This window comes from Pholcus phalangioides, unplaced genomic scaffold (assembly GCF_987345545.1).
Source record: "Pholcus phalangioides strain wild (caught in Gottingen) unplaced genomic scaffold, Ppha-v1.0 ptg000007l_1, whole genome shotgun sequence".
Classification (NCBI taxonomy): Eukaryota; Metazoa; Arthropoda; class Arachnida; order Araneae; family Pholcidae; genus Pholcus; species Pholcus phalangioides.
Genome location: NW_028301600.1, coordinates 52,685,815 through 52,698,769, shown reverse-complemented (window position 1 = coordinate 52,698,769; position 12,955 = coordinate 52,685,815). Strand labels below are relative to the sequence as shown.

Below are 12,955 nucleotides of genomic sequence, written 5' to 3'. Positions count from 1 at the left end.
ATCCGATTAAACTCAAAGTTTAAAAATTCTGTAATTGTCAAAATATTTAATTGGTATTTATTGTGAATAAAAAAAATGAAATGATTGAGTTCACATGTTATTTGTGTACAGTTCGTAAAATGGCAAATTTTGAACCAATGAAAATACTCAAAGCAGTGATAAGTTGTCGAAACATATAGTGATTTTATATATTTAATATCTCGATAAATATTGAAAATAAATGAAACTAAAAATATGTGTGTGTGTATGAGTTCTTTGCAAATCACTTTTCAGAGTACGATCTGTATTTCAATAATTGGAAGTTTTAGCATACGGGGACTCTATAAAAAGTTAATTTCATTCTTTTTTTATGTATACAATCCATCAAAAAAAATTTGAGATTTTAAGTAAGTGCACCTTATTTGTGTGAAAGCTTTTTTAATTGAGAGTTTGTTTCTCTCTCTTTCTCTCTAAAGTCATTTGTTGCAGAGATATCTGCTGCACTAATAATTTGGGACAACCTGTGTAGAATGAAGCACAAATCCAGGACGGGCATAATTAAAAGACCCTATTTTAAAGTAGCCTACAGGCAAAACCAGTCATCACAAAATTGTGAAATTTTGTGGATTTCATGAAGTGGATGGGAATTTGTTTCAGGGGGGGGGGATTAGTTGCGCATGTCACCACCAGAGGGCGTTTTATTAAGAAATGACACATTTAGACAAACGTTTACAATTTTAACAATTGTTAAACACTATTACAATTGTTACTGCAACAAAATATGTTCCACATGATGGCCATCATTTTCAGATACCATGTAAAATCGCAAGATGGCATGTTCCACAACTGACCAAAGTGCGTGCGTGGAAATGTTTAGCACGTGGCGTGAAATGCTGCCTTTAATGTCATTTAAAGTTCTTGGATTTTCCCGACTTACCAGACGTTTCAAATGCCTCCGAAGCCGAAAATCGCATGGATTAAGGTCAGAGGATCGGAGAGGTCATAGATTAGGAGAGTGCCGGCTGATGACATGTTCTTCTGTAAAATGTGTTTTAAGAACATTCTTAAACACATATTATACCTTATTGCTTACACTGCAATGTGTGGAGGAGCTCCGTCTTGCATAAAGATTGTGTCTGCGAGGCAGTAACATGCTTGCAGAGCCGGAACAATTTCGTTCTGTAACAGCAATGCATATCGCTTCCCGGTGATCGAACACGTCACTGGACCTGTAGAACGTAACTCCTCGTAGAAGTAGGGACCGAGAATAAATGATGCAGTAAATCCACACCATACCGTCACTTTTGGTGAATACAACGGAACCTCTAAGATATCGTGCGGATTTTCTGGTTCCCAAATTCAGCAGTTGTGAGTATTGACTGTGCCATCCAAGTGAAAAAGCGCTTCGTCTGTCCAGAGGATATTCCAAGGTCACTCTGAATCTACCTCAACGCGAGCTAGAAACTGCAATGAGAACCGGAGTCGAGCGTCATAATCACGTGGAAGCAACCGCTGCACAAGTGAAAGTTTGTACGGGTAATATCGGAATATTCCGCATGATCTTATGGACAGTTGAACTTGGCCTATCCAATGCCTGTGCTACACGCCTGACACCACGAGAATTTGAAGCTCTGTCCTCTTCCACCTGAAGCGAAACTTCATGTACTGCGTCTATAGAAACGGGGTTTCTTCCTCTTCCAGGACGAACAGCCAACGATCCCATGGTTTCAAATGTCGTTATCATATTTCGAAGGATTTTAACATTCATTGGACCTTTTCGAATCCTCTTCCAAGTCCGATATTTCCGTAGAGCAGTTACTGCGGATTGCTGTTTTAGTAAAGCAATTTGACCAAGAAAGAGCGATCTCGTAAACTTATTGTCATTCTTATCAGCAAACACATTGAGAAACAAGATCTCCGCGAATGTTTCTAGGTTTATAACAGCTGCTGCGTGACATCACATAAATTTACATGAACGCCTTCTGGTGGCGACATGTGCAACTAATTTTTTCCGCCTGAAACAAATTCCCATCACTTCATGAAGTCCTCCACAAAATTTCACAATTTTCTGATGACTGGTTTCTCCTGTAGGCTACTTTAGAATAGGGTCTTTTAATTATGGACGCCCTGCATGTAAATATGAGCAGACATTTGAAACATCTGCTTGTGTCGGTGAACTAATACTGAATTAATTCGACGTTTTTTTAAAAAAATTCTGTGGCTTTCGATTTAATGATTATAATACATCGACGTTTCAACAATACCGATGCACTTTTATTGCGACAACAAGGTATCACGAAGTTGTAGAAGAGGTTGAAAAGTACCAACAGAATGAGAAAATTTATTACGAAGTTACCTTGTTAAGACTTCAAGGATTCAACCGAATACAATATTTCTCTACCTTTTGAATTCTTACCTAATCTTCTAAATCTTTTGGTTAAGAATGGGTCCCAACAGGCACGAAAGAAAATTAATCTCAATTTATCACCGAAGATTTCCCTCAGGCACTTCGCAATCCTTTCCGAAGTGGAAATAATAGGGTCCTTAGACGAGTTCTGTGCTAAACTCTCCGCTCTTTATTCAAAGACATAATTTTTAAGGACTGTATCGGTGCAATTTCAGATATTTGTCATGTGATTTGCTTCAACTCAGAACAATTTTATCTGATACTCGAGACATAAAACGGGCTTTTGTACGAAAGATCTGGATATGCATACGTAAGCGCCGTACTTTTGGTAGCTACGCATACTGTTTTGACCATTTGCAGTCGTTTTCGGCAACAGCAGCCGCAAATGTGACACTTAAAAGTGATGGCTGTATCCACATAGACTGGCTATCCTGGGACTTACGCCAATGAAAGCAATTGGCACGGCCCATTCCCAGTACTATTCATTAAAGTTATGCGCGTGTTTATTCGTGCTTAAAATAACATTTCGAATTCAGCTAATAAACGGAAGGAACATTTAGAGCATATCACTTTCACCGACTGTTCAGTTTTCGTTTAAATACTTCATATCGGTGTTTTCGGAAATCAAGTCATTAAAACCAAAATCCTATTGACTATTCACTTTCCACTTCAGTTTGTTAAAAAAAAAAAAGGAAGAAATAGAATCACATTTATTGATAATAGTGTATTCACATCGTTATTTAATCCATCTTTTCCAGAAAAATAAGAATTAAATGATTTGGAAAGAAGCTCTTTCGTAAATCAACGCTTGATGTTTTTTTTTCATAGTGACATGGTTACATTCGGCGATATTTCAAAGTCTGAAGATAAGTATATACAACTAAGTGACATCTGCTTTAACGATGCTCGAACGACTCGGAATGAGAAATAGAATCAAGAGGAATGAATCGAAATAACTTAAATATGAATTCATCTCAAAATTATCGAAGCATTAAGTCCCGTATCATCATTCTAAAACAAAAATCTATCTCAAGTTATCATTCTGGAATTTTAAAAATGCATGCACATTTTGTGTCAACAAATATGATTGAGAGGTTATCCTTTGTCTCGTTCGTTGTAAAATGAACGTCAGTTAAAAAGTTAGCACATACAATCTTGACTTCTAGCTCATATTGTTACAATAGACTCGTGCTTAATGGGATGAACTAATAATCTTCTACCGGAGAGATATATTGCTACATTCACTATTCCTTCATAGAATGCTCGCCACTTGCTTTGAGTGTTATTATGTGAATAGTACGCTCATATGCATTTATTTATCGCGCATTAGATATTATTGTATTCATAATCGTATTTCCCTGGAACGCTCGAGTTTCAAGCAGTTTTCAACATTCTACAGCAGCATTAATTAGAGCTAAACGGTTATACTCAGATCAGTTAGTGTTACTCTAAGAGGTGGTGTTAGAGAGGTTGTAACGACACCTCGGCTATAACGACATTAATTAGTGGTCCGTGCTGATTTTCATAGACAATAATATTAATCGCCCTCGCTAATAACGTCGAAGAAAATGAAACGACCTTGGATATAACGAAAAAGTGTTAAAGAAGTTACCCTGAAGCTCTTTTCTGTATATCACATTTAAGTATTGTATGGTAAGCCACTTTACACTGCGAAACAACTAACTGAACTTTTGTGATCACCTAATCAATTAGAATTTTTTGTTATGAATAAATCTTTATTAATGGCTTTTATGGTGGTACTAACAACGCCTATTCAGAAGAGATGCCAACAGCAGCGTAAATTTGGCAGCGCGACTGATGACAATGCTGCCTTTCGATACAACGATAACCCCTATATAACGGTATTTTTTCTTGGTCCGTAGAGTATTGTCATATCGAGGTTTCACTGTATATAAAAGAAGCTCTAAAATAGATATGGAAAAACAATATTCGTCAGCAATAAACTGCGCAATTATAATGTTTTTAAGAATCATCGCCGACAACACTTTTTCGCAGTTTCATAGATTTTGGTGATGTTCAAAAAACAAAGTGTCTTATCAACTAAAAATTTTTTGTCACACTTTGAATAATTTATTACGCACGCATGTCATGGTATGTATCATTACTCGCGTTAAATAAAAAAAATGTGTGTTTTAAAAGCGTAAACTGTCGGATTTCTCAGTCTGATAACTACTAGGAAATATGTTAATTGAATGGGGGGTATACATATTTTACGTGCTAGAAACCCTTATTGGAACTGACTGGACGTATCAAAAGGGAAGCAATTTCTCGATCATTAACTGTCCGTTTGTTAGAAAAACACAGGGGAAATGACCTTTATTTATTGTTTCCTTATTTTTAATGCCCCACATCGGAAATTGCGATAGTTTTGCGGTATCCTCTGAAGAATAATAATTTTCTAGACTTTCCATATCGACCAATTATTTATGTCAAGAAAACTCTGAGATTTTGAGAGTCTACTGAAACGTGGCTAGCATTCGATAGAATATTGCGTGTTCCGGTAGTGAATAAAGTCATTTGCACACAATCCTTATGGAAAGAAAGTCATTTTTATTATTTATGTGCATGAACTTTTTGGGTGTGTATTATTCGGTTCAATATGCAGCATGAAATATCCGGCGATAAGCTTAACTTAATATAAAGTATATATTCTGAGACATAAGTTATTGGATGAATAAATATGCCTTTTCTTCATTTGTTTGCATGAGAAAGCCACACAACAATGTATTTTTATTACCTAAAAATATTATGACTGTACCGAATTCAATTCTATTAATATTCAATGCTATCATTAGCATTTAAAAGCCCATAACAAGATCCCTACTTTTTTCTTGCTGACATACGTATCTATATTTCGTATATCAGAAGTTATAGACTTGAATGTGATAATAATAATAAATACTTTTGGTTGGGTCTTTTCATATTTTCTTTTTAGTGCTCGCGTTGCACAAAAAATTAATAATTTATGAGCGAGATTAGAAGGTGTATGGCAATGAATATCAATTTATTTCATACAATATTCCAGAGTAGAAGAAAACCATGTATGTTCAAGGAAATACAGTAGTAGTGGTGTTTTGGGTCGTTCTGGCTGCACCGCACCAAAAATTGTCCCGTTCTGGCTGCACCCTCACAAAAATTGTCCCGTTCTGGCTGCACCCTCACAAAAATTGTCCCGTTCTGGCTTCAAATAAAACACGAAAACCACAACTAAACACAACTTTACAAGTTTTAAAGATAGAAAACATTGATTTTTTTATATATGTAAACGAGTAGGTTTGCCTTTTTATAAATTATTAGATAATGAAATTTGTTAGATAATAATATTTTAATATTTCTAAAGACTAAAAATTGTATAAAGACAAAAAAAACTTACTGTTCATTGTTTCTATTATCCACTGTTTTCTTTTTTCAGGTGATTTTATTTTTATCACTATGTATGCTAGTACGAGCATAAAAATATTCAATGTCTTTTTTATGCGCGCACTAACATGAAAAGTGATAATTTTATCTTCCTTATTTATTCTTTAGCTTTTCTAATAAAAATACCAGGTTCTGAAAAAGTTGCTATAAAACACAAACTGTTGATTACATAAAAATTATTTTTATTTAATCTAATTGCTCAATCTAAACTGTCCGAAAAATTAAATGCTTTGTTAGATTTAAAAACGCCGATTAATTCATTTCAACAAATTTTGTCATGTTTTTAGATCTTACGTTTTTAAATCTGGTTTTTTTTTTGTTTTTTTTTGCGGCCTCCAACCTCCCCGAATAGCCGCACCCTAACCAACCAGGTTTTTGAAAACAAGGTAAAATATACCTAAAATTTTAAGTTTTTTTTAAAATTTTGTTGTCATTAATTTAAGATTTAGGAGGGGTTCACTTGATAACACGCTATGAAGCTAGAAAAACCCTCCTCTAAAAACTAGCTTGAAGTGTTATCAGCACGCTAAACAGAATAAAATTCATTTTTTTATTTTTATGTGTCCAAATGCAAAATTTTCTAAGTTATTAAAAAAGTAAGATTTATCAGTAAATGGGGTTTAATGTTATCTTATTTTCTTTCAGTGTGTATAAAATATGTTTCTTGGTTTTAATAAAGTGCTGTGTACGTTTAAATAATTATTCATTGTATAAAACTTTTTTATATGTGTTTAAATCATAAGTTTTGAGAATAATTTTTTTAAATTCCTTTCCTAACTGGTTTAAAGGACCGCCTAAATGTTTAAGCATCTTTTTTCCAAGTTATCAAGTATGTTTATAATATGTAGCTGAGCAATCCAGTGAAAATCACATTGAATTGATTTTCGTTAGGTTTTCGTGTTTTGTCTATTTATATATATATATATATTTTTTGCGGCCTCCAACCTCCCCGAATAGCCGCACCCTAACCAACCAAGTTTTTGAAAACAAGGTAAAATATACCTAAAATTTTAAGTTTTTTTTTAAATTTTGTTGTCATTAATTTAAGATTTAGGAGGGGTTCACTTAATAACACGCTATGAAGCTAGAAAAACCCTCCTCTAAAAACTAGCTTGAAGTGTTATCAGCACGCTAAACAGAATAAAATTCATTTTTTTATTTTTATGTGTCCAAATGCAAAATTTTCTAAGATATTAAAAAAAAGTAAGATTTATCAGTAAATGGGTTTAATGTTATCTTATTTTCTTTCAGTGTGTATAAAATATGCTTCTTGGTTTTAATAAAGTGCTGTGTACGTTTAAATAATTATTCATTGTATAAAACTTTTTTATATGTGTTTAAATCATAAGTTTTGAGAATAATTTTTTTAAATTCCTTTCCTAACTGGTTTAAAGGACTGCCTAAATGTTTAAGCATCTTTTTTCCAAGTTATCAAGTATGTTTATAATATGTAGCTGAGCAATCCAGTGAAAATCACATTGAATTGATTTTCGTTAGGTTTTCGTGTTTTGTCTATTTATATATATATATATTTTTTTTTTGCGGCCTCCAACCTCCCCGAATAGCCGCACCCTAACCAACCAGGTTTTTGAAAACAAGGTAAAATATACCTAAAATTTTAAGTTTTTTTTTAAATTTTGTTGTCATTAATTTAAGATTTAGGAGGGGTTCACTTCATAACACGCTATGAAGCTAGAAAAACCCTCCTCTAAAAACTAGCTTGAAGTGTTATCAGCACGCTAAACAGAATAAAATTCATTTTTTTATTTTTATGTGTCCAAATGCAAAATTTTCTAAGTTATTAAAAAAGTAAGATTTATCAGTAAATGGGTTTAATGTTATCTTATTTTCTTTCAGTGTGTATAAAATATGCTTCTTGGATTTAATAAAGTGTTGTGTATGTTTTAATAGTTTTTCATCGTATAAAACTTCTTTATACGTAGTTAAATCATAAGTGTTGAGAACACTTTTTTTAATTCCTTTCCCGGCTAGTTTAGAAGACATCCCAAATGTGTAAGCATAAAGTTTTGGCTTCAATGAGCAAAATTCTTTAATAGGCTCCCCACATGTTTCATCTTTTAGATACCCTAATCTGTTTTTATTATCGATATTGTAGAAACGGCTATCAGAAGAATAATTACTGAAATCGAGAACATGACTGAAATCTTTTTTTAATTTTTCGTAAACATTCGACGCTTGGATATTTAAGACTAGGTTATCAGTGTCTGTGTAAATAAGCGTGCATTTGTTCTCCCCGAAATATGATTGAAAATTATAATAAAGATCAAACATTTTTTCTTTAGCTAATTCTAGTATAGTGAAACCTATGAAAATTGGTTTATTTAAAACAACTTTTTTTTTTCTATTTTTAAATAAAACTAAGTTTTCGTTGAGAATTTCAAAATATTCCATAGTTGGGTTCGCTAAATGTTTTTGGGTTTGACTTTTAGTTAGAGCACATTTAATGTCCGTTTTATTTCGTACGTTTTGGCAAGTTTTGCCAAAGAATGCATTATTCATTAGTTTATAGAATAATCGATCAAAATCATTTGTTGCTGATTTTCTTTGTGAATTATTAAAAAGCACATAGGGTTCTAAAAAAGGTTCCTGACGAAAACTCAGTATTTTATGTATTTTTATCAGTTGAAGCCCCATTTTGAGATAAAATTTTAGTAGTCTATAATGACAGGTATATAGATGCTTATCATATAAAGTGTTTATTAATTTTTTTACGTTGGAATTGTATTTTATATTTAGATTAGCCAGTAAGTCTTTTTGGTAAGGTGATAACATTTCCTCGTTAATAACTAGATGTTCAGGAGCTAGGGGGAACGAATTGTGTTTATCATGTAATTTTCTACTATATTTCAAATCTACTTGTAAAATATATCCAGTTTCACTATTATCAGGTACATTTAAAATATTGAATTTGTTAATTTCTTCATCACTCAACCAACGGAAATTACCTATTGGTAAACATTGAGTTTGACAGTAACCATAGAGATTATTTACGTCTAGAGAAAGTATGTATCTCTGTTTCTTACTCGGGTCAAAACCATATATTTCTGGGTTATTAGCTTTTACATGGCGATGGTTATTAAAACACATCCCACCTCTCATGGCATCTTCTATGAAAGTGTACATCTGTATTTCTGGTAAAAGTTCAATACGAGCCATCGTGTATTTCAGTCCAGCTACCCATGTGAGGTGAGGTGTTGATAAGAACTTCGTTACTTCTAGACCGTAAAATCGATATATAATCGTTCTAAAATGCTCAAATACATCACTCAAAAGTAGCACATCCGTGATTTGATAGAGCTTAAGGTAATCACTGAATGTCGAACATTTAAAATTATTCCAAATTAATTTAGCATGACTATATTCATCGTCACTTATTTCAGAGTTTGTTAGTAAATTGAAAAAAAATTTTTTATCGGGTAAACGCGAGTATTTTAATTTTTTTTCATCATCGAAGAAAGAATAGGGAAAAACTCCTTTTTTTCTTAGTAAAAATTTATTTTTGGATGTGAAAATTGAATTGAAGAGAGGAAATTCAGTATTGATATCAGCTAGTTGTTCTAATGAGCTCTGAAGAAATTTATACGAATCCAGTATCAGAATCTCATCTAACTGAATGGACGTGAATCGCTCCGAACTACTGGGTATAATTCTTATATTTTTAAAAAACTCCTTGGTTAGAGCATTGATTATTAAATTAGAATCATATCCTGTGAAATTGTGGATAAATAAAGGTAAAAAGAATTTTTTTTTTCTGTTTAAATTGCAGGAGTTGTGGGCAAAACCCATGAACTCACCTGTTGCATGACAATGATCCTTGACGACTGTATCATTATCACCGAAACACTGTCTGCAAATGTGGCAGAACTCTTTGTTAATATTATTTATACTATGTTTATCAAGTGGTTCTATTTCATGAAGCTCGTTAATAAGCTGTTTTTTTAATGTTTTAATTGTTTTTAAAAAAACCTCAACAGCATCTAACCCGCAATAATAATTTAAAAATATTATTTGTTTCTTTTTAACAACAGCGATAGCATAACTAATCGGTACATGTTTTTCTATAACAACAGAATTGTCACTTATAATTATAGTTTTTTTTCTTGTTATAGCTTCAAAATCCGCATACATACAGATAGGGTGTTTGACTGTTTTTATATAATCTTCGAAACTTGTCATTAAATTTTTAGGCAAACTCACGGGGACAATGTCATAGCAAAGTTGTTCGTGTCTTATGAGAGATTCTCTTCTTTTGAAGCCAAGTAGGCATGAACTGCAATAGTGATGTTTACCGTTACTGTTTATGAGTCTGTTGATATTTGTGATTAAAAAATAATGACCCTTAAATAAAAGTAAATTTATTTTTTTTTGTTCCCTTGTTGTTTTTCCTATGTAAAGAGGTGTTACAGATTTTTTTTTATATTTAAAAACATTAATTATTAGATTGTTTGATTTTTCGAAAATGTGTATATTATTAATATCCATAGGGAAATCTTGTTCATTAAATTTCAAGTATTTGAAAAATTTAAAATAAGAAGTTTTTTTACTTCTTACATTTTTTTTGGGGGGGAAGAGAGCTGCTAATACAGCAAACAGAAAACATTTCTGGTCATTAATATTTTTAATTTCAAGTAAACATTTTTTATTTTTTAAATATTTTGGTAACGATACAAATTCACATCCACCCGTCAGAGGTTTATATCGACCTAAACTTAGATCTATAAAATTAATGTTTTCTATAACCCACCCACTACCATTTCTAACAAAATTATCTATTCTATCGAGAATATTAACTAAGGCATCATTCAAAATATCATCTAAATTATTTGAACATATTATTTTAAGAACTTTTGATGCGAAGTAAAATTTGGTTCTTGATATATTACGATATTCATCGTATTTAAAAAAGGATATTTCCAAGCAAATTATGATCTTAAGATATGTTTTATGAAATTTTAAAATCAAATTTTTAATCTGGCCCTTTGTTTTTGATAATAATTTATAAGGATCACGTATGGTTGTTACCGCTCGATATGTTTTGATAAAGTTATTGAAAGCTGTTTGTTTTAATGCAAACATTTTGACCACATAATTTTTTTTTAAATATTAGTATTATATTATACGCAAAATATTATTTAATAATATAAAAATTTAGTATTCTTTTATTTTTTTTTATAATGAGTTTGGACACATAAAAGCTAAAAAAAATGATAGAATTTCTGATACCAAAATACTATTTAGAAGTATAAAAATCTAATCTCTTGGCAACGGGGGTAAAATCTGCTAATCAATCATTCAATATAAAATTTTAATTCTTTCTTTTTTAAAAAACCACCACCACCACGATAAAACCTATTTCATACATACTTATATATACATTTAATACACCCTTTTTTTTATATTTATACGATAAAATACTTTTTTTTTCCTTTTTTTCACATTTTTTTTGTATATATTTTATAATTTTTTAACATTTTTTTGTATATATTTTATAATTTTTTAAAATTTTTTTTTGTATATATTTTATAATTTTTTAACATTTTTTTTTGTATATATTTTATAATTTTTTTACATTTTTATATAGATAGTTTATATTTTTTTTAACATTTCATATATATATTTCATAGTTTTTTTATATATTTTTATTGTCTTTTTATTCTAGAAGCTAAAAAACGCTTCATTTAAAAAATATGAATCTTGGCTAACAACACAGGAAGATTATTTTTACTTTAAATGCTCAGCCATGCAATCAAGAGCCTTTCGCAAAGAGTCTAATTGCGTTACAGGAACATTAAATCTATTTTTTATCTCGCCGTCTATTGATCTCGATATGTTTATGTAAGTGTTGTTCCTATATATTTTGTTTTCAATAACTATGCCATTACCTACATAAATAGAATAAGTCCTGGTTTTGCTCTTCTTTATGTGATCATCCTCCAATACGAGATCATATTTTTTTTTGGTTTTGCTAATCCGACGTTCTGTTTCTGATTGGCTATTATTGTCCTCGTCGTCGTCAGATGAAATGTTTGCACTTTTACGTTTTTTTGTTTTTAATGAGTCTTCATTTCTAAATTTTTTATCTACAAAACAAAAAAAAAGAAATCGCCCCCTGTGAATATATAAAAAAACGCGATATAAAAATCTTATTAAGAAATCAATGTTCTTGAATTTTATTATTTAAAATCATAGCGCGAATAAAATAAGAGCTAAGTTGTTCTTTACACGAGAATAAAAAAAATTTCTTTGTAAAAACTTACCAGGAGTAGCCATCTCGTCTTCCGAGCTTTTCGTTTGTGTAATGTGAAATGGTAAGCGATGCACTGGTTTTTATTTTAGATTCAAGGTCAACTCACGCGATTAATCATTCCTGTTAAAACACGATATAGCATACCACAAAAATAAACATGGTTTATATGACATTGTGATGCGTGAAAGACTTGAAGAGAGGGGGTGGTGGAATGTTATGGTTTTCCCCATAATTTAACTTCGGTTTTAAGATAAGGGAGTAGAGGAAGCAATTATTCATAGCTAAGCCAAGAATTATAATTTGATCGTAACCTTCAAGAAAAAAGGAAGATGATTACCGAATATGTGTTACGGAAACAATCATATTGTTTCTGATTTTCATTCACGATTTGACCTTCAAGAAATGAAAAGTGACCATTATAATGTATTAACATTTGTAAAACTTTTTTTTATTTCCGGGATGGTTTTTACGTTTCTAATTTATTATTTAGCGTTTCGCGAGGTTAAGGTAATTACAGTGTAATTTGTTTAACAGCCTTGAATTTTTTATATCCATGAATAAAAAAAACCAACAAACAAAAACTCGAGATATTTATTCTTAAATTAAAATATTTTTTTTATTATTCTTACAAGTTAGATACAATATCATTGTAACATATACACACTGCATACACAATCAATATAATCTTACATATCAATGTTATAATGACAATATGTAATTTTTTTTTTACAAAGATATACTCGAGAGTTGTAAAACACGAATACTAGCAGATTGTTTAATTAATGAAAAGATTTTGTTTTTTCACGAAAACACTGTGAATTTCTGTCACCACGGAATCCACCGATAACAGTTTAAAGTAT

At 31.2% G+C, this 12,955-nt stretch overlaps 1 protein-coding gene across 2 annotated transcripts; it reads right to left on the bottom strand.

Annotated features, from left to right (window-relative positions):
- Nucleotides 1-5,958: 5,958 nt before the first annotated feature.
- On the bottom strand, nucleotides 5,959-12,635 carry LOC149085474 (uncharacterized). 2 transcript variants are annotated; one of them, XR_016192855.1, is made up of 2 exons: nucleotides 12,106-12,635; nucleotides 5,959-11,957 (listed from the first exon to the last, which is right to left on the bottom strand). XR_016192855.1 is itself a non-coding variant. In XM_089233491.1 (2 exons), exons 1-2 carry the CDS (start codon nucleotides 12,116-12,118, stop codon nucleotides 11,570-11,572), a joined length of 372 nt encoding a protein of 123 aa, XP_089089617.1. In that variant the 5' UTR covers nucleotides 12,119-12,634; the 3' UTR covers nucleotides 5,959-11,569. The 2 variants fall into 2 exon arrangements, 1 of the variants encoding a protein (XP_089089617.1); XM_089233491.1 differs by having other exon boundaries at nucleotides 5,959-11,928; nucleotides 12,106-12,634.
- Between the last annotated feature and the right edge of the window lie 320 nt (nucleotides 12,636-12,955).